The 24,674-nt window shown below is 38.6% G+C and overlaps 1 protein-coding gene across 2 annotated transcripts in view; it reads left to right on the top strand.

Annotated features, from left to right (window-relative positions):
- Positions 1–23,978, top strand: part of USP7 (ubiquitin specific peptidase 7) — a 72,014-nt gene extending 48,036 nt beyond the window's left edge. For both annotated transcript variants that reach the window (XM_059862154.1, XM_059862155.1), the window contains 23 exons: positions 321–401; positions 496–586; positions 1,373–1,455; positions 2,393–2,502; positions 3,370–3,526; positions 4,388–4,532; positions 5,524–5,654; positions 6,749–6,883; positions 7,089–7,190; positions 7,852–7,957; positions 8,307–8,399; positions 9,182–9,249; positions 10,170–10,270; positions 11,614–11,767; positions 12,124–12,191; positions 13,251–13,359; positions 13,453–13,530; positions 13,869–13,969; positions 14,544–14,643; positions 15,443–15,562; positions 16,825–16,896; positions 17,823–17,913; positions 20,647–23,978. In XM_059862154.1, the coding sequence (XP_059718137.1) occupies positions 321–401; positions 496–586; positions 1,373–1,455; positions 2,393–2,502; positions 3,370–3,526; positions 4,388–4,532; positions 5,524–5,654; positions 6,749–6,883; positions 7,089–7,190; positions 7,852–7,957; positions 8,307–8,399; positions 9,182–9,249; positions 10,170–10,270; positions 11,614–11,767; positions 12,124–12,191; positions 13,251–13,359; positions 13,453–13,530; positions 13,869–13,969; positions 14,544–14,643; positions 15,443–15,562; positions 16,825–16,896; positions 17,823–17,913; positions 20,647–20,753 (2,403 nt within the window). In that variant the 3' untranslated portion in view covers positions 20,754–23,978. The remainder of the gene's footprint in view (positions 1–320; positions 402–495; positions 587–1,372; positions 1,456–2,392; positions 2,503–3,369; positions 3,527–4,387; positions 4,533–5,523; positions 5,655–6,748; positions 6,884–7,088; positions 7,191–7,851; positions 7,958–8,306; positions 8,400–9,181; positions 9,250–10,169; positions 10,271–11,613; positions 11,768–12,123; positions 12,192–13,250; positions 13,360–13,452; positions 13,531–13,868; positions 13,970–14,543; positions 14,644–15,442; positions 15,563–16,824; positions 16,897–17,822; positions 17,914–20,646) is intronic.
- Positions 23,979–24,674: the final 696 nt, after the last annotated feature.

Raw genomic sequence — 24,674 nt, 5'->3', positions numbered from 1 at the left:
GTAGTGAAGCTTGAAAGTTGCTAGAACATATGCTAGTGGTACTTTTATAGTCATGGAGAGAAGTGCAATTTTGAAGATGAAATGCATTGTTACATCTCTGGGGGTTTCCAGACTCAAAGGAGTAGAGTAGCTGAAGTAGCCCTCAGTTTAGGGGAAAGAGGAGAATTTAAAGGACTAGAAAGGAGATGCCAGTACAAATAGACTAACATTTCATTTGTCTAAGTGACTTAGCATCTAATCAGTTAAGTAGTCATGTGTGTGGGATGAATAAATTTAAAAACTGCAAGTTTATCTTGTGTAAAAACAGATGTTTCTTTCAGCTGCTTGATAATGTGGAAAATAAAATGAAAGGCACATGTGTAGAAGGCACTATCCCTAAATTATTCAGAGGGAAGATGGTGGTATGTATTTTATACGTTTCTCAAAAATCATTTAAATTAGTTCTTGTTACTTTTGTAAAACTGAACTTCTGTGTTGTTTTGGTTTTGTTTCCAGTCTTATATCCAATGCAAGCACGTAGACTATCGGTCTGAACGAATAGAAGATTATTATGACATCCAGCTAAGTATAAAGGGAAAGAAAAATAGTAAGTGATGCATTGTGATATGCACCCATCCAGTACTTCAGCATGTTGGACAAATTCAGTGCCTGTTGTTTTCAGATGGGTTTGTTGGTGCACATTGATTGGAAGGCTGTGTTAGGACACCTTATTGAAAACATTTTCAATGCAGAGATGTTTTTGCATGCATTACATTTCTTTTTTTTCCTTATTCTATTTCCTTTCCTTGCTCCTTCCTCCCTAAGTCTCTCACTGGTATCTTTTCATAAAACTCTAAGGACTTCAGGAGTTTTCTGGTGTGATTAAACTGTGAAATGGTGATCACAGTGGTATTTTCACAGTAGTTATAATTTACATATAAAATGAACTTGGTTGAAATAGATTCTTATTTAGACCTGGCCATAGTAATAAGAAAAAAAAAAGAATTAACTACTCAGAACAGCATAACAGGGGTCCCTTTTCATCTCTTTACATCTCTTGAGCACCTATGGTACAAGGCACTGGAAAGGATGTGTAAGAGTCCAGCTAACAGAGGCATCTGGCTTGATGCTTAACAGTTGTGAAATGAGGAGTTGTGGCAGACAGCTGTAACTGTGATTTTAAAATCTGCTGGTATTCTTAGATATGCCTCTGCAATATGGTGCATTTCTTGATATTCTTAAGCAATATAAAATTATACTTAAAGTAAGGACGGAAGTACTCAAACACAAACTCCCCTGTCCTGACATTGCATTTGATTAATATGTTGCAGGCTAGAGTAAACTTACATTTTTTTTCTTCTTCTGTACAATTTTCCAATCTTTTTTCATTCAGTTTTTGAGTCCTTCATTGACTACGTTGCAGTGGAGCAGTTGGATGGTGATAACAAGTATGATGCAGGAGAACATGGCTTGCAGGTATTATTTTTTTTAACCCCAGGTTTTAAATCTTATTTCATCTTTGATAGAATAACAATGTTGCAAAACCCATTCTAGATTTTATCAAGTGATTTTTGGTGATGTTTCTTCTTAGACAAGCTTTTTATATAGCTCCTCTTATTTGGTGTTAGGTTTCTTAAAATGAAGCTAAGATTTTGTAGCAATTTAATTTGTAGTGAGTTTTATAGGTCCATGTCTTCCATTACTAGAATGTTTTGCTTTTCCACCAGTCTCAAGACTGAGAAGTTCTTCCTCTATGGGTAGTCTGTTTTTCCATGTGTCGAGTAAAAAAGCAGCATAGCTCTAAAAGTAACTTTGGACAGCTCATGTTTGTATTCTCAGCAAGAACACCAAGTGAACCCATGGAAATTAAACATTTATGTGTGTGCACGTGTTTCTGAGCTCTTCAGTTGCACTTTGCTGCACCCACTGGAGTAAGCTGAAGTCCTTTATAAATAATGTTTTACTAAAGCTTATTTCTGCAGCTTTGACATACCAGGTTTTGTCAGTAATGTTCTATATATTTAGCTGTTCTTAGGAAGGTATAGCACAAATCCTTGTTGGCAGGATGCAATGAACATGAAATTGTTAATTAATCAAAAATGAGCTTTTGTCTCCATAGTCTCCCAATTTTATTTATGCAGGTGACTTGCTCTTTATGCAGTTAGGTGTCCACATAACCTTGTATGAGAGGCCTAAATTTAATTTAATTGAGTTTTTGTGTTACTGGAGTAGCTCATTGGAGGTTGGTGCAGCATTAGGATACTCAAATTGCACCCAAATTTTGAACCATTCTGTTGTACATTGTGTTGTCAACTCTATAAAAGTCCATGTGAAGAGTGTCTACAACTAACAAGTATTTTGAGTTGCTAAAAATCCTGCAATTTTAACCCTCTGTTTCCTTTAAAATGTCTAGGAGGCAGAGAAAGGTGTGAAGTTCCTAACACTGCCACCAGTATTACACCTACAGCTCATGAGGTTTATGTATGATCCTCAGACTGACCAAAACATCAAGATAAATGATAGGTAAGTGGGTTGGTTGGTTGGTTTATTGTGTGGGTTGGGGTTTTTTGTAGAATTTAGAGCTCTGAATGTATTTTAGCAAAAAATAGCTTCCCAAAATCCTGGGTTTGACTAAGCTCTGAGGAAGGCATGTGCAGTCACTCACAGTGGAGGTCCCCTAAAGGTGCACAGGTTGCACAGGTTGAACGTTGAAGTTCAGAATGACAAATTGAATGTTTGGTAATCCATAGTGATTGTTTTGACCATGAACAGGTGCCTGCATCTTTTAATGGCTTGTGTAGCATCCTTTGTGCAGTGTGTGGCTAGGCTGCCACCAGAGTAAGCAGGATGAGTAAGGAGTTACCTGCTTGCCCTCCATCTGTTTCCGTGGATGGAGGAAGAGCCATTTGCCCACTCGTTGTAAGCAGAGGGTGATAATTTCTCGAGGAGATACATGGTTAGTTGTAAACTAAATGTTTATTGCAATTATCTCATTCTCACCAAGGTGAGATATTTCAGAGTAATGTTCCAGTCCAGTGGTACCTGTGCTAGGGAAGCTGCATTTGTCTGCTAGAAAATAACAGATTTTAAAGCTTTTACCTTGATGCAGTGAATCCAAACCAGCCCTAATTCAGTTGAAGTGCTCTTGCCCTTGTTACTGAGGGCATACTTTCCTGAGCTACTTGAAAAGTTTATTTTTATACCATATTTAAACAGTATAAATTCTGCCACTGTATGCAGCATGTCCTGGTTAGAAGTGGCGTTGTAACAGTAACATATTCAATTTTTATCCTTTGCTTTAGGAGTACACATAGTGTTCCACAATAGTGCCTAAGAATCTGTGTCTATCTTAACTACAAATACAATTGTCTTCATTCTTTTTGAAACTAGGTTTGAATTTCCTGAACAGTTGCCACTAGATGAATTTTTGCAAAAAACAGATCCTAAAGATCCTGCCAATTACATTCTCCATGCAGTTCTAGTACACAGTGGAGATAACCATGGTGGACACTATGTTGTTTACTTAAATCCAAAGGGCGATGGCAAAGTGAGTATTCAAAAGCACCTAAAAGAATTTGTGTGTTGTAAATGCATACTGCAGTTTTTATAATGGGTAAATCTTCAGAATTTTCTTTCCCTAAAAGAAGAGTGCATACACTCTTGGCTTTTAACGCAAGACTTTTTATCTGGGGAAATCCCTTCTCTTGTATGTATTGAAGTTCTGCAATCAGATTTTATCCAGCATTTTTGAGGCTGACTTTGCTGAAGCAAATATGAGCATTTCCAGTGTTTCTGTGACTCAGAAGTTCAGCATGTTTATGTATGTCCCACTGTTCCAGGTTTAGGTGACTTGATTGGATCAGACATTTATAGGTCAGGTGCCTCTTCCCTTGAGATGACTGGTTTTGTGTGTACATGATTGTTCACAGTAGGAGTAGAAATCGAATTTTGCTGTGAATTTGTTGCTATTTGTAATTTATTCTTAATTTGCTTTAGTATTTTAATTTAAAATTTGATGTATATTGCTCTAAATATACAAAGAAATACTAGATGTCTTGTGCAGCACTGCTTTTTATTTCATTTTCCAACAAAGTTAATTTTCTGTTTCCTACAGAAATATTAGATATTTAAAGTCTTAAGAAAAACTTATTGGAATAATTATTGTGCTTTTAGTACTCATGCAGTATGTTCAGTAAAGATTTGGTATTTGTGGATTTCCTTATGCTGAGCACAAGTAGCAGGTAGCACAAATTATACTGAACTAGATTTCCTTTTAAAAGTCGTGCCGCTTGAAGGTAATTTTAGTTACTTCAAAGAGCTGAAAGACATGCCAGAAATAGGATTAATTTATCATTCAGGAGCATGTTGTTACGTGTAAAATCACCTTTCTGTAAAACTTCCTCCCTAGTGGTGTAAATTCGATGATGACGTGGTGTCGAGGTGCACGAAGGAGGAGGCCATCGAGCACAACTACGGCGGGCACGACGATGACCTGTCCGTGCGGCACTGCACCAACGCCTATATGCTGGTGTACATCAGGGAGTCCAAGCTCAGTACGTGTCCTCCCTGTGCTCAAAGGGCACTGGCAGGCAGGGCTGCTTTACCTCTGAATTGTTGGCTGTGCTCCTGCACAACAGGGCTGCCTTATATACAGTGGGAAGGTAGCGATCCCGCGGGATCAACCAGCCGTTCTCTCACTTTTGGGAGAGTGTGTGCTGCTCCGGGTCACCTTTTAGCTCCGTAAGGCACCTGCAAAGTGCTTCAACCTTGGCTGCTTTATAGGATGGAAGACTTAGTGAACTGACTTGGGTAATGGAATGTTGCCCAACATTTCTCTTCACAGAGAAAAGCAAGGCACAATTCTTAACAAAGATTTCTGAGATTCTCGTTCTCTGAACCTCAGAGAAAGGGAAAACACAGTTCTTATCATTTGCTGTGCCTGTATTTGTGCTAAAGTAGAATGCAATATGGAGATTGTTTATCCAAAGTGAGGATGTTCTGTTTCCTTGGCCTGTCAGGGCCGTGTGTGTGTGTGTGTCAGGACTGTCAGTGGACAGTCACAAGATTCTGTGCAGTGTGAGCAGTTGTGTGCAGAGTGAGTGCTTGGCAGATTCAGTTTAGATGAAATGTATATAGTGTAGTATAATAAAATAATTAATTAGCCTTCTGATGATGGAGTCAGATGCATCATTCTCTCCCCTTTGTCGGAGTCACCTTTGATTTACAATAATGGAATTAAATCAAATTGAATGTAAACATGTAGATACATATAGGCTTTAAAAAAGGAGGGGTGGCAAATATTTTTTTAATTCTGAACTGAATATTTCATTCAAAAGTCTATGATACATGTTTCATGGGAGTAGTGCATTTTGGCTTGTCATAGAAGTGCTTCTTTTGCCAAAGCATGATGATATCAAACCATGTTTTTAAGTGAAAGATGAAGAAAGTTGGTTTTGACTTCAAATCAGAGCAAAGTCAAGTGTGTATGAAAAAGAAACTTTTTGATGTAAATCTTGAAATAACATCATAAAATCTGCTTTATAGGTGAAGTTTTGCAGCCTGTCACCGACCATGATATTCCTCAACAACTTGTAGAAAGGCTACAAGAAGAGAAGAGGATAGAAGCTCAGAAGAGGAAGGAGAGGCAGGAGGCTCACCTCTATATGCAAGTGCAGGTCAGCTTTTGAAACAGATTAAGTTACAGCTGCTTTACCATGAAAATTTAGAATATTGATCCACCCTGGAGGCAAACCTTGAATTCCTTTTTTTCTTATTCCTTTTTTTTTAAATTTTTCTTCTGAAGTAGTGTTTGAAGAGAAATTACAATTTTAGTGCTTTTAGGTATATTTACATATGCAATGAATTGTAATAAAACACACAGTACTGTATCTTCTAAACATTTCTGTTTTCTTTAGAATTTATTGTGCTTGTGAGTAAAAATAGTGAGTTCGGGTGAAAGGGAAAAGGACCAGGTTATTTCAAATGGCTGCCCTGCCACTGCACTTTTATCTCCTTCAGTAATTATTTTCTAAAATTAGAATGTATCTAGCCATAGGCTGCAGGTCTGGACTATTGCCAAACGGAGCTCATCAAGTAGGAGCAAAAGGAGAGAGTGCTTATATTTGCAATTATCTTTTTTGGAAAAGCCAGATGGACTAGATTGTTATGAATTGCCTTAAGGAACCCTGTTTATGGCTCTTTCCAGAGCCCATCTGGCACAGGGAAATAGAACCCATTTTCCATGTGCCTCCATGTTTCCTTGCCTGTTCTCTCTGGTGTTGATAAGCAGAGATACTGGTCAAGTCCAGCTTGTTCTGCCCTGCATTTGCACTGAGTTTGCAGTGGGACACTGGGAGCATTGCACTGTTTGTGCTTCTGTTACCAAAGAGTGCAGGGGAGCTGTGGGAAATACAGGGAAAGGGTTCAGTGGCCTCCTTGCATTCACCAGTCAGAGAATTATGTAGCCTTTTTATTTTCTCCAAGTGCCAAGATTGTTAGAGCACGTTCCAAGACTTGGGATCTAAGCACGACTGGTTTTTAATTGCTCGGGATTTGTAAGAATTAATGTATTTTAATTACTTGCACTGATGAGATTATCAATCACAATTTTTTAATTTCATTGTAATCTGTGTTCTTGCAAATTTGCTCCCTGAGAACATGAATAGTGTTAGCACTGTGCCAGAGAGCCAGTAAGGTTGCATAGTAAAGTATTCTGAGAAGGTATTACCTGGGGTAATCTGAAAAATAACCTTTAAATGATATTTTTCAGATAGTGGCAGAGGATCAGTTCTGTGGTCACCAAGGCAATGATATGTATGATGAAGAAAAAGTGAAATACACTGTTTTCAAAGTATTAAAAAACTCCACACTTACAGAATTTGTTCAAAACCTCTCTCAAACAATGGTGAGTTTTCTGTAGCTGAATACCTGCATGTATTTATTTTGTTACATTGTGGTTGTTTTACAGCCCTTACCTTCTCCACATATCGACAGCAATCATCATTTGGAACTTCTAACGCAAAAGATCTGTTTCAGTTTAATGAAAACATCTTAGCCTATTTTTCCCTTGTTTTGATTTAGTTTCCTGTCACAATTTTTATTTATTTTAGGGATTTCCCCAGGATCAAATCAGATTATGGCCAATGCAAGCTAGAAGTAATGGAACAAAAAGACCTGCAATGTTAGATAATGAAGCAGATGGCAATAAAACGGTAAGTAGGCACTGAGAGATGATATTACTTCTGTACCTCTCCTGTGATTCTTAGTTCTCTTGAAGAATATCTAACTTTGAGACATAAGATTTTTCAGGCTTTTAATTTAAAATTAATTTCATTGTATCTGGTGATGTTTGATACTTGGGGAAGACTTGGTGTTTAGTGGATTAGTTTGGATAGGAAGCAGGAGTGTGGTTGGTGCATGATTTTTCTGCTGTGGAAAAAAAGGTGTAATCATGATTTCTTATGTTAGATTAAAACAGAAATGTCCCTTTGACAAAAGGGGCAAACCCTTTGGATTTAAGGAATTCTGTTGCCTAAACTGTAAAATATGTCTAAATACCACAGGATGGTTTCACCCCCCTTTTATTCTAAAATTAAGTCATGTCCTTGCCATTATAAAGGTAGCTGTAGGTAAACTTGTGAAAGGTAAGTGGGTTCATTTTAACTAAAACCAACTGTTACTTCTTCATCAAAGTTTTTGGTGGTTTTATATCCATATTTGTTTGTCTTAATAGATTTCATAAACTTCCTTTAACACAACCTCTCCCATTTGTACAATATCATGAAGTTCTTGCATCTGATTAAAATGCTGAGACCAGGTTGTATTAGGTTATTCAGAGACTTTTTTCTTCTTCTCTCACATCTTTCTACATAGATGATTGAGCTCAGTGACAATGAGAATCCATGGACAATATTTTTGGAAACAGTAGATCCAGAGATGGCTGCTACTGGAGCAACATTACCCAAATTTGATAAAGATCGTAAGCATATGGGCTAAACATTTCTAAAGTACAAACTGCTTTCATGTTGGATGTATCTCCAAAAACACTGTGCACTCCTTTTTTTCAGTGATGTCGTTGATGTATCCATCAAACTACTAAAATTTCTGCTGAAATTAGTTTTCTTATGCAGTTTTTCCTTCATTTCGCTTGAAGTGGAAGGCATGCTTTGCATGTTTTTAAACTCACTGAATAAATTTCTCTCTATATTTTAAGGGCACCGAATTAATAAAGACACATATTTGTTACTGTGTAAATAAAAACATCTAGGTGATCTCCTTCCCCATCCCCAAGCCTTACTTAAAATTAAATCTTGTTTTTTACTTTGTAGATGATGTAATGTTGTTTTTGAAGATGTATGATCCGAAAACTCGGAGTTTGAATTATTGTGGACATATCTACACCCCTATATCCTGTAAAATACGTGAGTTCTGAATTTCAATTTCATTGTAATCATTGAAGTTTTTAAAGTAGATTGACACATACTTTTCCTTTAATAATAATAATTCCATCACTGAAACGAAAGTTACACCACAGAAGCAAATTTCTTAATTCACCCAGCACCTGAGAGTTTTCTTCCCCCTGTGGTATCAGTGACATTTTCTGCAGGTCTGAGCCTCAAATCCCCACAGGTGGTCAGTTCATTGTTGCTGTTCTCACCAGGTGTTACAGCTGTTTCAGACCTGTTGTAAAGCTTTGGGATGTGATATTTCCCTCCCAATAGCTTTTCATGTAACTCTTCTATAACCTTTCACTATGGCAGCCTGAGCCAGCTGCTCAGTCTGAATTGTGTGTGAGCCTTGATTTTCATATGGGGTCCATTTAAAGAATTCAGCAAATACCCACTGACTAAAAATATTTTGGGTTTTAATTTTGAATGTCTCATTATATTTTTTAATTTTTAATTTTAGCTCTTTTTTTTTTTTTAAGATACTAAACCTTTTTTCTGGAGAGGGAGCAGTGTTATTTAATCTCTTGGATTTTCAGTGAATTTGCACATATATTTGTTGTTCAAATGAAGTGGAAAGGAACCATAAATGTGTGTCTGGTTGAATGTCAGCAAGGGAAACTTAGATGTGGAAGGCTCTTTCTTAGGCATTGTAGAACCATCTACCCAGGGTAAAGAAATGGATTCTCTCCTTTCTGTGGTTGGTCTCACTAGCAATTAGTGCTAACATTTCACTTTCCTTCTTTTTTCTCCAATAGGGGACTTGCTTCCAGTTATGTGTGAGAGAGCAGGATTTCCACAAGAAACTAACCTTATCCTCTATGAGGTTTGGATTGATGACTTTTTGTAACTTTTTTGTCTTTTGCATGCTGTAAAGAAAAAAAAAAGATTTATTCATTTAAAAAGTTGTTCATAACAATGGTAATTTATAAATTATCAGCACTGTAATCTGTAACTTTGAAGTCTACAGTTCTGCAAAAGAGTAGCAGCAGAGAGTTAACTTCAAAATAGATTTTTTATTAAACAGATAAAAGTGTAAAGCTTTAAAACAAAAAAAAAAAATCTCCACGAGGATCCTATATGAGCAGCTTTGTTGTGCTAAACATGTGGTGCTGAGTTAGAGGAGCTAATGCTGCTGACATTATTGGCCATTGTGTTTTCAGTGCCCATCTTAGTGAAGTTGAGAAAATGTTTTATCTTCTCCTTCCTTCCCCAAGCCAAAATCAGGAAACAAAATCTGCTAGGCTGTTTCTGCCCAAATACACAAGCAGTGAATCTTCATAACTGCTACATTTATTGAGTGCTGATGATGCAGATCTTGCCAAGGCCAAGTCCTTGCTAGAGTAAGAAGGAGGAATTGGCTTTTTGTTGCAATTTCTGGTAGCAGTCCTGCTGCTCTCTCTGGTGGTTCTGGGGCAGCACACACACACTTGCATCCTAAAAAGCAAAGCTGTATTCCTTGTTCTGGGCAGGCCAGGGTTACAGTGCCATTCCAGTTTGTTTACACAGGTGCTTTTATCCCTGGGTCAACCCAGAGGTCAGCCTACAAGTATAAATCTGTAATATGCACATAGATATTTAATAATACATGCATTGGATTTAAATAGATATATATCTATCCATTTGTTTCAGTTGAAAGAACATACAGGTTATCTTCTCTGATGATTTCTTCCCTAATGTGACTTATTTGTGACCTTTATTTTTGTCTTTTATTTTGTGATCAATAATTTTTGGGTTTTGTTGCAGGAAGTTAAACCCAATTTAACAGAAAGGATTCAAGACTATGATGTATCTCTTGATAAAGCTCTCGATGAACTCATGGATGGTGACATCATAGTGTTTCAGAAGTATGTATTTTAAGGGGGCACCTTATTGCAATTATATCACCTGGTTCACTTTGAAAGCTGAACTTCCTTTAAGCTTTTTTTATCAAGAGCTAAGTATTACATTCCAATAGTAGATGTGTTCTCTGCAGTTCTCATTTGTTTATTCAAAGAGGAAATGAGCAAATATCAGTGCTATTTGAGTATCACGTGCCACATTACTTAAGGAAAAGATGTTCTCCTAGTTTAGAAAACCAATAACCTAAAATTGCTCATAATATTACCAGAGTGTGTTCAGCAATGCCTCTGATTTGTGCAGCTTTGTACTGGAGCCATTGTAACACAGACACCGAAGAGCCTTCCAGCATTTCAGATACCATGGCCACTGGACAAGGCTCTTGGAGCTCTTTCAACCCAGAGCTACATTGAACTGCTTTCCATTTTTGCCTCTCCCCTGTGCTCACAGTCAGGTCCTTACTGGTCTGCAGTGATGAGATGCTCCTAGTTTGCCTAAGCACATGCCACTTGTAGGTGTACTGGTGCTTCAGCTGGAGATTTCTCCAAGGCAAAAGGGGAGCTCCTGCATCTTGTATCCAATGAAGGGATCTTTCATAAGCTTGGCAGGGCTATAAATCAGCATTTCTATGCTCTCACTCCTGATGGTCACACCCAACTGTGTTGCTCTGTTTCTCTCCATGGGCTGACAGTGGGTGGAAGCCAGCTAGTCTGTCTTCAGCACTCTTACCCCAGATTATGTGAGATGAATGTATTTCTCATGTCATGCCTTGGAACTCGCATTCCCAGTTGACCCAGTTGGTGTTATGCACCCTTGGCTGGCTGCTGACTCCTGGGTAAGTGCACAGCTTGTACCCTGGTGCTATTTCTCTGCAGAGAATTTAGGGTACCAGTCAGGAGTGACCCAAACCAGCCCCTGTGCCCACTGTTCTGCCTCTCAGTGCCAAGGAATGCCGTCCATCTGTCCTCTGTGCAAAGTGATTGATGCAGGCGTTCACAGAAAGCTGTGCAGCATTAGTACAGACACACAGGGATGTGCCAGGGTGGGAGGGAGGGACAGCTCTTGCTGCAGTGGTGCTGTGAACCCCCAGGAGCCCAGCAGGCCCAGGCTGCCAGGGGAGCAGCAGAGCAGGCTAGGGCTGCAGCACACAGCCACGGCGGGCTCTGGGTCACTGCTGACTGCACCAGTCCTACTGTGTGCCAGTGGTGGCTCTTGCAAAAGGTTTCTAAACTTCATCTCTGTATCTCTCCACTGTTGCTGGCTCACTGTAGAACATGTTTTTAAAGCCCCACCTGCCTGTGTGTGTAGCAATGTGATGTGTAATGGTATCACCATTTGTTTGCTCTTGTAGGGATGACCCAGAAAATGATAACAGCGAGCTCCCCACAGCTAAGGAATACTTCCGAGACCTCTATCACCGTGTGGATGTCATTTTCTGTGACAAAACCATCCCCAATGACCCAGGCTTTGTTGTTACTTTATCCAATAGGATGAATTACTTTCAGGCATGTGTTCTGTTTCTCTTTTGTTTCCCTGTTTGGAAAGTAACTTTTGCACTAGCTCACAGATGCATTAATACATACTACTAGAAAAGTTCTTAAACTGTCCATGTACATTCTTTGCATTGTGTAGATTTCATTTTAAATGAAAAATTTAAGGAAGCCACTAAGGCTTGTGAGGAAAATGCTATAAACCCTTCAGTTTTATTAATAATGAGTTACTTGATAATTGGATTCTTTCTTTGTAGTCCATTCTGCTCTGTCAGGGAAATTATATTCTCATGAAATAATGACTGTTTGATTGTAGAGCAATGTCATAACTGTGTGAAACAATTCAGAACTTACAAAAAATTTATTTTCAGGTTGCAAAGACAGTCGCTCAGAGACTTAACACGGATCCAATGCTATTACAATTTTTCAAGTCCCAAGGGTAAGACAAATTCCATAGTATTCTGTTTCTAAGCTGCTCCTCAAAAATTGGCCTCTTCCAGGTCATTAACTAATTCTCTACCAGTAAGATGTTACCTTTCTGGCAAGCACAGCAGGTTGCTTTGACAGTTGAAGTATTGCAATGTCTGTCTCTAGAGCCTCAAAGAATTGCATGTTTTAGAAGAGTTCTAGTAAATGTCATTTAAAAAATCATTAATTACTTCAAAGCCTGATGCTGTGGCATAAATTGCTAAGCTAATGCAAGTGCTTTTTCAGTGAATGCAGATTTCTAGAATGGAGGAGAGCAGAAACAAATGCGCATGAAAGCAGTATTTTTTGCTGATTTTACAAATTTAAATGCAGGAGTTAGTTCACTGAATTCTCCCCTCCTCCCTCAAAGTCTGCAAAGGAGGTTTTATGAAGATGACAACAATCTAACAAGTTCTCAGGTGCTCAAAGGGATATTTCTGGTTAATGTGGTGATTTTACACCTGTTTGTGTAAAACTAGACTTAAATCTGTATAAAACTAGAGCAGAAAGTAGTGTATTATAGCTCTGTGTATGTGCTTCAGGAATAATGCACATACAAAACTTACAGCTCTCTGTATTCATGGAAGTGTAGATGCTCTTTAGTTACCTGAGGCTATCTCCCTTCATCATCAGTGAGAATTTGAGTAGCTCTTTGTAGTTTCCAGTGCTGTGGTCACTGTGGAATTTGCTGTGTCATATGGCTCCACAAATTAGCCTTTCACAATCTAAAGCATGTGCTGCTATGCCAGTAATTTCAGAGGAATGTAGGTCTGCCAGCCTGCAGCACTGACATGAGTGAGCTTGTAAACATCCAGGAGAGTTAACACACACCCTGAATGGTTTTCTGTTCCCACAGCCCAGCTGTGTGTAAAAATCACTAAAGTTCTGTGTCTTGTGTTGCTTAGGCTGTGTTAGCAATTATGTGAAACTAAAAGCCAGTAATAAAAATGTTCTTGGTGCTTCAATTTGCTGAGCAGTAATGGATTTTGAAGAGATGGATTTTAAAAACATGTTTTCTTTCCTTCTGTAGTTATAGGGATGGCCCTGGTAATCCTCTTAGACATAATTATGAAGGTACTTTAAGAGATCTTCTGCAGTTCTTCAAGCCTAGGCAACCGAAAAAACTCTACTATCAACAGGTAAGAGTCTTTTTTTTTTATTGGGGTGAGTTATAAAAAATAATTCTGCCCTATTCAAAGTATGCCTAAAGTGTTTTGCTTTTCTTTCTTAAGCTCAAAATGAAGATAACTGATTTTGAAAACAGAAGAAGTTTTAAATGCATATGGCTAAATAGCCAGTTTAGGGAAGAGGTGAGTGGAGCCATTACACACTTGCAGTCATTTCTGTGTCAGAGCTGATATGGCTGTGGTTATGGGTCTCCCCCTGAGTAACCCCTGAGAATTAGAACAAAGCTGTACATGATATAAAAAAAACCTAACAAAACAACAGCAAAAAAAACCCAGAGCATGAAAAATGTAAAAAAAAATAAAAATCAGATCTCTTAACAAAAATGCTGGAGATGACGTAGGTGTTGACTTGAGTTATCTTTTCAAGGGTGGTTAAGGGGAACAATTCAATGTTCCGTGCTTTAATGTGGTTGTTTACTTTTTCAGATTTTCTAATTATTTTTGTGTTTCAAATTCCACAGGAAATAACAGTATATCCAGATAAGCATGGATGTGTGCGGGACCTGTTAGAAGAATGTAAAAAAGTTGTAGAACTCTCTGAAAAAGGTTCAGGGAAATTAAGGTAAAGGTGGAAGGCTGATTTCTTCTATGTGATCATGTAAATTTTATGCAGCAAAGTATCTGTAGACTTTAAAATACTGTAGATATCATTATTAACAGTTGAAATATAATATTGTGTTAAAATCTTTCAGATTGACACTAAGAGTTCTTCTTAACTATAAATATAATTTTTACACAGTTATTTATTTATTTTGTATTTAATAAAGTTTCATTCTCGAGTTTCATCAATTGCATTTGTTAGTCATGACTTATTAATTGTTTCAAATCCAAGCATTTCATGCTATTCACTTCTCAGGAGTTACAGGGGTTAAAAGTGAGGTCATTTAAAGAGGATGTGTAAAATAATCACTAGAAACCTATATTCTGTAATGGAACATCCTGGCTTTTTGCAATGAGCTAGAGATAATCTGCATCTTATGGCTTTACTGTTTAATTTTTACTTAAGATTGAATTTATAAATACAATAGCAGCATCAGTGTACATTCTACGCTAATCTCTCAAGATTTGAGAAAGAAATGTTGCATTGAATATTTTTTATTCACTTCTTAAAAATGCTTTTTCTGTTTATCTTTAAGGCTGCTAGAAATTGTAAGTTACAAAATAATTGGTGTCCATCAGGAGGATGAGCTGTTAGAGTGTTTGTCACCTGCAACAAGTCGGACGTTTCGAATAGAGGTAAGTTGTGCTTGTCTTAGGGAACTTTAAAACCTGACTTGGTGAGAGAAAACTATTATTTATATTGTATAATATTTAAAATATATGTGTTTTTAAAGATAATGCTTTTAAAAAGATCCATCTTTATTCCATCTGTTTCCCCATAATGGTTTCATTATTTCATTTTTACATATGTTTTTATAACAATACACGAAGACTTTGCAAGAGCCTGTCCAAAGGATGTTTAATGTCTTGGCAGTAATTCCAAGGTTTGCTTGAGAGTTCATGATAGAACTGTTTATGCTTAGAACCCACTTCTGTGCTGTAATATTCTAGAAGGTTTTGTTTCCTTTTCTGTTAAACTTGAGGTTCTTGAAGCAAATTTGATACTTAACATGTGATTTTTTTTTTCTAAACATCTCATCATTTAGATCTGCTAACTTTCCTCAAAGATCAGAAATGAAAAAAAGTTTCCAGTGTAAACTGTAATGAGGAGCTGGCAAGAGGCCTGTGTTACTGTCAGCTAGTTCTGCACTGATAGAAGATTTCTTGTCAAAAAAGCCATTCAGGGAAGCCAGGAGAATATTTCCTGAGTAGGGGAAGCTGAAGTGCTGTCATGCCAGGGATGAGGGACTCTGGTAAAAGACTCTGTCAAACAACATGGCTCTTTAATTGTTTTTGAATGGAATTGTTTGAAATCAGTAACAGTACATCAATAATGCTTTCAGTTTCTTAATAACTAGAAAAATATCTTCAAAGCATTAGTTTCTTTTTGTGCAAGTTTAGCTGATTGGAGTCACAATTCTCTGTCTGGATCTAGGAAATTCCTCTGGACCAGGTAGATATAGATAAAGAAAATGAGATGCTAATCACAGTGGCACATTTCCACAAAGAGGTTTTCGGAACATTTGGAATTCCATTCTTGCTGAGGATACACCAGGTGCAGTATGCCTCCCTTTTTCTCCTGTGGGATTATACTGATGATGTTTTTTTTTAAGTACTGTTGAAGAAATGCAGTAATGCAAGAAGTGTGTAGGAAAATACAGCTCTTGTATCAAAGGTTCTGCCCAATCTCTGCCTTTTTATGGTTCAGTCATTTCCCAGCTCAGTTCTTTTTGCATATCCAGCTTGTTCAGTGTTTCAGTGAGCCTGTGCAGCACCTAGAAAGCTGTCACTTGGCAGCAGCTGCCATCCCCTGCCCCCTGCAGAATCCCCCAACAAACCAGAACCCTATTTCCAACAGCACTTGAGTATCTGCAGTGCAGAATTGTTGGCAAAAGTAGCCCTGCCATGGTTGCTCTCACTGAGACAGGATTATGGGAAATGGGGTTCCTTTCTCCATCACTTTCTGAGATGACTTTGCATTTCATCCCTCCTGTAATTTGATGTGCTTCATATTCTAGGGCTGAAAGTTGGTACAAGAACAAAAGCTAATTTTGAAAGCTTAATTTAAATTCTCAAGTTTTTCTTGTGGTGCTGCTCCAGCTGAATGTCACCCTGATTATCTTAATATCAAAGTGTATTTCTGGGAGCAGTTAGCCATTTCCTTCTAAGATTTTTCTGGTTCATGTGTATTACTTTGTATGAAAATTGCCTAATTTAAAAATTTGGGAATGAGAAACGTGTCCATATTTCTCTACTTCTAAAATTATAATTTTACTAATTTCCATATTTTTGATCAAAGAGTAACAACACTTGTTTGGTGATTTTTGGTGAAAACCATTTGTTCTGCATTTCCCTTTTATGACAGTTAATATATATTATTCATCTTGAGGTTGACAGTATCTGTCACTTTTTTGGGCACTTTACATAGACAGGGAGCAGAAACATACTACAAAAAGTAGCACCAAGCTTAGCAAGAACATGGTTTGGTTTTTTTTACAAATTCCTATTTTGCTGCTAATTTTCTAATTTTGTTACTTAACTTTAACCTAACTTGCACATATCAGTGGCAGTGCCTGGGCAATTTATGGGGCAGTTTGCATAATGGTAAATTAATAAGACTTAAAGTTCCTGAATGTAGAGCAAGTTTCTAGCTGTTATTGCATATTGCAGAGAATGATGTTGACACTTGTGTAATTTTGTAAATAACAGAGACTTGATGCAGTCTATTTCAATGAAGCTTAAAGCAGGAAATACTAACAGCTTCCCTTCTTTTTCCTATATTTTTTTGACATTAAAAAATCTTGTTGTAATTGTTAGGGTGAACACTTCAGAGAGGTTATGAAGCGGATTCAGACAATGCTGGACATACAAGAAAAAGAATTTGAGAAGGTAATTTCAAATTGGGAGAGTTTATATTGCTGACTGTAAACTCTACATGAGTTTATTGTAGTAGGTTGGAACGCCCCAGACTTGGGATAAGTGTAGATTTTGTGTGATAGGACAGCTGCTTGACTGAAATAATGCTTTTTATAGGACTAATTAGTTAGAATGGGTAGGATCAGTATTTCTGTACTGCATCAAGAGAGATATTCTGCAAAACATTAAAGTAACTCAGAAAAGTGTAGCTGGTGTGGAACCTTTAGAAGCCACCCCCACATCACATTCCTTTTCAGAGCAGAACGTGACTCAAGTCAGGTTGTGCAGGGTTTTTTAGTTGCAATTTATAAACTCCCAAGGGTGGGAATTCTGCCCTGTTCTGGACACTGTGTTTTAGAGTATTTCTGTTATCACTGGGAAGCCTTTGCTTTCCTTGCACATAATCAGAATGTTTCATTTTGCAACTTGTGTAGGTCACCTCTGTGCAGTTTTTTGAGAAGAGCCTGCCCCTGTGCACCATCCTTCAGGTGGTGGAAAACTATAGATACCCTGTCATCCTTTCCTTCTCTGGGCTGAGCAGAACCCCTTTCCCAGACGTTCCTGAATGCCCAGTTCCCCCCAGTCCTCTCACAGCCTCACTGAACTCTTGCTGCAGTTTGTTGCCCTTTTTCCCTGGAGGGCTTGAAGCTGGACACAGTATTCCAAGATGTGGTTCATGATTTCCTGAGCATTTATTTTGTCCCATTATCCAGGTTGTTGATGAGGGTTTTAACCAGGACTGGCCTTTTTCAATTCCTGAAGTTGAAAGTTATAAGTTGAAGTTACAAGTTTTCTACTTATAAGCAGCTGCAAGTTAGACTGTGAACTTAGGCTTGAAGACTTAATTTTAGTGTCACATCCTACCACTTGGTTTTTGAGTGTTTTTTTTCTTTGCATAGTTTAAATTTGCCATTGTAATGATGGGCCGACACCAGTATCTCAATGAAGATGAGTATGAAGTGAACTTGAAAGATTTTGAGTCCCAACCTGGTAAGTTGTTAGACAAACTCACTTTTCTTTTTGCCTGCTGAAGCTGCTCTGCCAGTTGTTATAATGTGTTCATCCTTAACTCAGGATGCAGAAAGAATTTGTTCTTTTTGCATGACATACATTAGATCTAGTGACCAGGCAAGTATTTATATACACCAGTGTGCACACTGAGCAGTATTATATGAATGTTTTAGTCCAAGAATATGTATTTTATAGGCATATAGATAAATAATCTGTTTCCTTTTGAGTTAAAAGATTGCTTGTCAATGACCAAATGGGTCCAGTGTCAATATAACACACTTTACAGCATCAGTTGCACCTTGTCTTTATTGTCCATCTACCTCCTTGCATATTTGATTCTTGTGAAAAGATAATTCTTGGTTATTCGTGATATCCTCAAGAATAACCAAGATGATGTTCTTGTTAGAATCTGAAGATTCTAACAAGAACATTAAATATGTCAATTAGATGCTGTTTAGATTTTTCTTTCCATAAGAAGTGAGTCACCAAGGTACAAATTCAGCTCCATTCTAAATCTGTCTCTGAATGGGCTGCCATCTTTACTTGAGTGACATTTAAACCTCTATTTTCTTAGACATTTACACATGGGAGAAACCAGGTTAATCCTTCAGGAGTTCCAGCACGGGAGTGTTTTCATGGCCATAGCATGGGTTGGGCTGGGAGGTGCCTTAAAGATCATCCCATTCCACCCTGCTGCCACGGATGCCACACACCAGACTGGTCACTCAGGGCCCCATCAAACCTGGCCTTGGACACTCCCAGCTCCTCTGGGCAGCCTGCAGCAGTGCTTCGAAATCCAAATCTCTCCTTTTCCTCTTTGGAGAGTTCTGTTTGGGAATGGCACCTTTGCATCACAGTCAGGGATCCATTGAACACTTGAATTCATTGGGGTTTCTTCTCCCAGCTTAGCTGAGTGTTCCTCTCTGTGAGTTGCACTGACTCTCTGCAGTTCTGTTTTTCTGGCAATCAGGAATTGTGGTTTTTATTGGTAGGTTTTGCTAGGGTTGAGCTTTCTCCAGTTTTTCCCAGCTGTGCTCTGGATTGATGTAACAGCTGTAAAGAAATCCTGTAACTGTCCATTTATTTAAAAGCCTGCAGAGAGTTAGCCCTGTATTATTACTTGCAGGAGCCTACAGACATTCCTTTTGTTGTGTGTGTAGCACAGGCAGGCTTTGGCTTGTCAGAATTGTGAGTGCACAAGTCACCCCAGAGCCCAGGAGTGTGTCACTGCAGGACCTCTGTGCACTACTTGGGAAGGGTCTCTGGATGGTCAGCTTGGAGGTGGACATTTCTCCACAGACAGATAAACTCTCTCTGGTGTGGTCAGAGCAGGCAGAGTCCTGATTTTATTCTGGGAGTCATCCCTCTTGGGTCAGGGAGTGAAAGGCAATAGTCTGGAATGAACTCCTGGGCTTGGTGAGCAAGGCAGAGCCAGTGGTGCCAAAACAGCTTGAAAAATGAACCAGGGGACCAGTCAAAGGCACAGAACATGTCAGAATGTGGAGAAGGGAGAACTTGAACTGTTTGTAGGAATTGTAAGGAATGTGAGAGCAAAAGGTTTTAATTTGAGAGTTCATGGAATTCACCCCTGTGATAGAATATGCTTTGATAGAATGGATTTCTACAAATGCCACATTTTAGCACACACTGGACTGATGGAACCAAAGCTGGGCATTGTCCAGTTTGGTTGGCATAGCTGATGTCAGTAGTGTCCCTCTGCTTTTGCACACTAACTATAGCTGTGACTGTGTTGGCACCAGCCATGTAGGATCTCATTTCTTTCTTCAGAAACATTCAAATTCTCCCACTAAGACTGGCAGTTCTCTTTTAATTTGATATTGACCATTATGTCAAAGAAGAAAAAAACAAAAACAAAATAATTTTGATTGAAGAAAATATATCACAAAATGCAGATGCAGGCAACCAACAAGGTTATGTGTTTTATGCTTTAGTGGTTGCAGCTGATAGCTTTGAATGTAGAATGTACTTTCCTTGCTGGGGGCCTCTTTAGTTTCTGCCTCTATCATTTCACTTCAAAGAACATTGGATGCTCTGCATTGAGAACACCTTAAAAGAGAATTTCTCCCATTTGCAAGAAGTATGTGGACTGTGGTTTTTCATTAAAATTAGCAGTAGAATAAGTAATACTGGATTGAACAAAGGAAAAAAATCTGTATATTTTCTTTGCAATCTAAGTGACTAGGGTTTTTCCTTAGAAAATAAAGAGGAGGGTCAGTTTCATGATTTCTTAATTAGCATTATTTGCATTTTACATTAATTAAACAGATATTCCCAGTTAAACCAGGTGAAAGGGATAGCAGAGATTATGGCAAATACTGTTTTGGTTGTCATGTTTCAATGGCAGATCCTCCCTCTTTGGAACAGGCTCAGCGCTTTGGTGAAAGCTGTACTGTGATGTGCCTCTGGCCATAACAGTGCTTATCTTGCTTTAGCACACCCTTCACTGCTGTAAAGTCCTGTAGGTGACTGGAGAAGACAAAAAGCAGGTACCTGCTGCAGAAGGAGCTGTGGGATGTGCTGCTGGAAGGAAATCCCTGCCCCTCTGGCTGTGGGGCTGCTCTGCCCTCCTCTGCCCTACCCGTGATTACCAGCACACTGTGGGCAGGGCACACAGGACTAGTTTGTGTAATGGAAGCAATTTTCCAATTTAGTCTTAAAACTTCATTATTTTTTTTCTCTTTTCTTTTCTAGGCAACATGTCTCATCCAAGGCCATGGCTAGGGCTTGACCATTTCAATAAAGCCCCAAAGAGAAGTCGCTACACTTACCTTGAAAAAGCTATTAAAATCCATAACTGACTTACTTAACCAGATTGTCAAGGCAAGGGACAAAAATAAGTGTGTGTGTGCACCTTTTTAACAACTGTAGAACTTTGGTACACGTGCACTATATCTGAAGTCTTCAGCAAGAGGATTTGCTGCTGATGTTAATTTTATTTTGTTGAGGCTGTTCAGTTTGGCTTCTCTGTATCTATTGACTGCCCTTTTTGAGCAAAATGAAGGTGTTTTTATAAAAGCTTGGATGCCAATGAGAGTTATTTTATGGTAAACGTAATGCAAGGCAATTGTCAGCGTAATGAGGGAAGAGTTTAGTAGAACAGTTGACATTGGCAAAATTATTTGTCTGTAGTACGTTTATAGATGGCATAAGCTGACTGGCTGCCCTTCCCGTGTGGTGTTCACCATCACTGCAGCTAGTAAGTCTTATGTTTAGACTCACATCAGATTTATTTCCTTCAGTTATACTTTAAATGACATTTTTGTGCATTTGTAAATGCAAAAGAAAAACTCACATCATCAATAAATAGCAATCTCTACTTTATTGTGTACATTGTTGGCACTTATTCGGGATTTTTGTCTCCTCCAGCTTCATAGAATCCTTTTTAACAAATTAGTTTTCATTTAATTTAGTCAATACTTTGCATCCCATTTTACCAAGTGGATGCCCCGAGTCCTAAAAAGAGATATTTGGGTCTTTTTATGAAATTTCCAACCACTGAGACATACCATTGTGATTGATTATGCCATCTTCTGGCAAATAGAATGACACTCAAAAGTTGGCAAAAGCAAGTGAAAAGATTATAAATATCATTAATTTAGTTACCATGGGAAGAGATGGGGAAAACACAAGAACTAGCCTTTTAGCACAGAGGGCATGCTCACTAGTGTTTAGTAAGCTGTTGACTTTGTATAAAAAAGGAGGAAAAAAAAACGAAAAAAGAAGAAAAAAACCCGAAAAAAGCAATTGTATATTTAATGAATGAACATGTACAATTTAACACTTGGAGGTTAATTTTATTGGGTGAGTCTGCAAGTGAATTTCACTGATGTTGATATTCATTGTGTGTAGTTTTATTTCAGTCCCCAGACTGCTTCCTTTTCTTTGGAGCTAATGCCAGCCGCGTGTCTAGTTTTGAGTGCAGTAAAGATAGAATCAGCAATTCACACTTAATTTTACATTCTTTTCCAGTATTTTATTTTGTTTCTGTAGCCGCAGTGTACAACTCCTCTTCCTGTATATTGCCTTTTTTTGCTGGAAAATGTTGTATGTTGAATAAAATTTTCTATAAAATTTTTTTTGATGAGTGATGACATGGACATTGAAGAAGATCTCTCCTCTCCTTGGAAATAGAGTTTTGGGAAACGTTTTCATTCATGAGATTTTGCTAAAGGTGTGGTTTTCTTTTTCTTTAAGTGTTGACAATTGTATAATCCTCATTCATTGTTTTGGGGAAACTTTGTGGGGGTTTCTCTTTAATAGTTTTGGGGTTTGGAGGTTTTTGTGGGGTTTGGTTTTTTTTACGTCCTAACTAGTCGCATTTGAGCTTAACAAATAAAAGGTTTTCCAGGAAAGGAGCCATGTACAAAAAAGACAAATGGAAAAGTTATTTTACTAGTTTGTTTGTAAAGATTGTAGTAGAGTCTTTGTGGTAGACTGGACTCTGCCTGCCTGTAAAAAATTTTGTGGTCCAGATTCTCAAGTCTGATATTATAAATGGTGTAAAGTGAAATCTGGAGTCTCTAAAGGTAAGGTCTCTTCATAGAGTAATAGATTCCCTCTGTAATGTGTTCCCTGTATTCATAACCAAAACAGAAGGTGCAAGTTCTAGGAATGTTTGATTCTCTTTTTAGTTTGTATCTTGCAGTGCTTTTAACTGTCTCTTATTTCCAGTCAAGGCAAACTAGTAGTTTACTTTTGTTTTGCTGTCTGTGTATGTAGGTTAGCATAGAGGGAAGTGCTTAACTGGCATGCCTTAAGTGAGAAAGCTTTCCTTTCCTTTGCATTTCCACCAGGCTGGTGAGAACTGCACCATCCCAGGGCTGTTTTTACTGGTACTTGGATTGTCTCTACAGGCTTTCAGTAAAAGTCAGAATTTGTTTCCAAACTGTTCCTGTGAATCAGAGGCTCTGGTCAGCAGTGTCCAAGCCCTAATTATATTTAGTGTTGTTTAGACTAATATGAAATTGAGCTTGTATCTGAATGTCACCAAGTTTTCACAGTCATTTTTGAGATGGTGGCAGCTTTTAGGGACTATCTTAAGAAACGCAATCCTTCCTATTTCAGAAGAAAAAGCCACTAACAGTAGATTTTGGGTGCCTTTTGGGTTTTGGATGACTGGATTTTATGTGCTTCAGTATTCGTGCTATTCCCACACTAGATTGGTGATGTCCATACTTTGAGGCATTCCATATGCAGTTTTCAATTACTAAAGGATTTTCTGAAAAAAAAAAAAAAATGGTTTGGAGCCCAAGTAACTTGTTACTGAAATGTGGAAACACCTATGAAGAGGAGGACAGTAGGGTTTCTCAGGTGCAGTATGTTTGTTTAGTTCATTTAAAAAGATTTACAAGAATACAATCTTCAAAACTGCCATGCTTTCCATTTCTTTATTTAGATTTTGGAATTATCTGGGTAATAGACAGTGAATGCATTAAATTAAGGTAATGGTAAAATAAGTGTTAAGCAATAAGGATGTAATTTCATGGTACACAGCATCAGAGCAACATGTTAACAGCCCATCTGAATTCTCCCTACCAAAACAGACCGTGGTTCCTGTAGATTTACATAGTGCCTTTTATCCTAAAGGAGTCCAAAGCATTCTGTGAAACCTGAGCAGATCACACCAGTGATAGTTGCTGACTAGAGAGTGCCAGCCAGCCCCAGCCCCTTCACCCGCCCAGGCTGGCACAGGCTGGCACAGCCACCCACCCAGGCCGGACAAGAAGGGCGAGTGCCTCCCGCATCCTGGATCTACCTCAGCTGCTGCCCTCGAGCTCCGCCAGCATCCCCGTGCCAGCGTCCCGGTGCCAGCGTCCCCGTGCAGCATCCCCGTGCCAGAGTCCCCATGCAGCGTCCCCACCCGGCCCGGAGCTCGGAGCGCCCGGCCGCGGGGCTGCGCTGGCTGCAGGCGGCAGCGCCCATCGGAGCCACGCCGGGGGGTTGCTGTGTGATATCCTCTGTGAGCAATCTTTTTCTGTAGGAACTGTACATATTGTAAATAAAGTAGCCCAGGGTAAACACTGCATTGGTGTCTCGGCTCTTCATTTTGGAGAGGAGTGGGAGTTACAGCTCTTGGGGCGCTCAGAACTCAGGGAGATTTTGGTTAGGTTGCGTAGATGAAGTTTACAAACTGCAGTTAAGTTGTGTGTTAGGAATGGCAGTATTAATGTAAGGTGTGCTGGCCAGAATGTAAATTCTGACTTGTATGTCAGCTTCCATGTTTTGAACCCTTGTTTTTCCTGAAACACTGAGGTGCAGAGTGTCACTGTTTGATGTGAGAGCAGCAAGTGTCGTTTATTGTTGGCTGTTAAACCTGCCTGGTCTCGGGTCAGAAAAAGGGGGAAATGTTCACATGTGATATGTCCTAATCTGGCTCCAAATCTGTGTTCTATTTAATTTCTGTCCCAGGTGATGTTGAAGTTAGCTGTATACCAAGCACAGCAGGAAATTAAATTTGCTATGGCTGGAAGCCTTTTTTTTTTGTTAAATAGTTGTGTAAAACTATTGTACCTATAAAGAGTGGTGTAAAAATGTCCTGACTACTTCTGTTAAATACCTCTTGCACATCTCGAGTCACATATTTATATAATTTCTTTGCTGTGTGGATATTCATGTGGATTTGAGTTTTGCACCATTCCTGATTGATGCCACTGACTTGGTGCATTATTTACCACTAATTAACAGCAACACTTTTGGTTTCACAGTCACATTTTAAAATA

This window comes from Haemorhous mexicanus, chromosome 17, assembly GCF_027477595.1.
Source record: "Haemorhous mexicanus isolate bHaeMex1 chromosome 17, bHaeMex1.pri, whole genome shotgun sequence".
Taxonomy (NCBI): domain Eukaryota; kingdom Metazoa; phylum Chordata; class Aves; order Passeriformes; family Fringillidae; genus Haemorhous; species Haemorhous mexicanus.
Note: the sequence above shows the minus strand (reverse complement) of the source record. Positions and strands in the feature narration are given on the sequence as shown.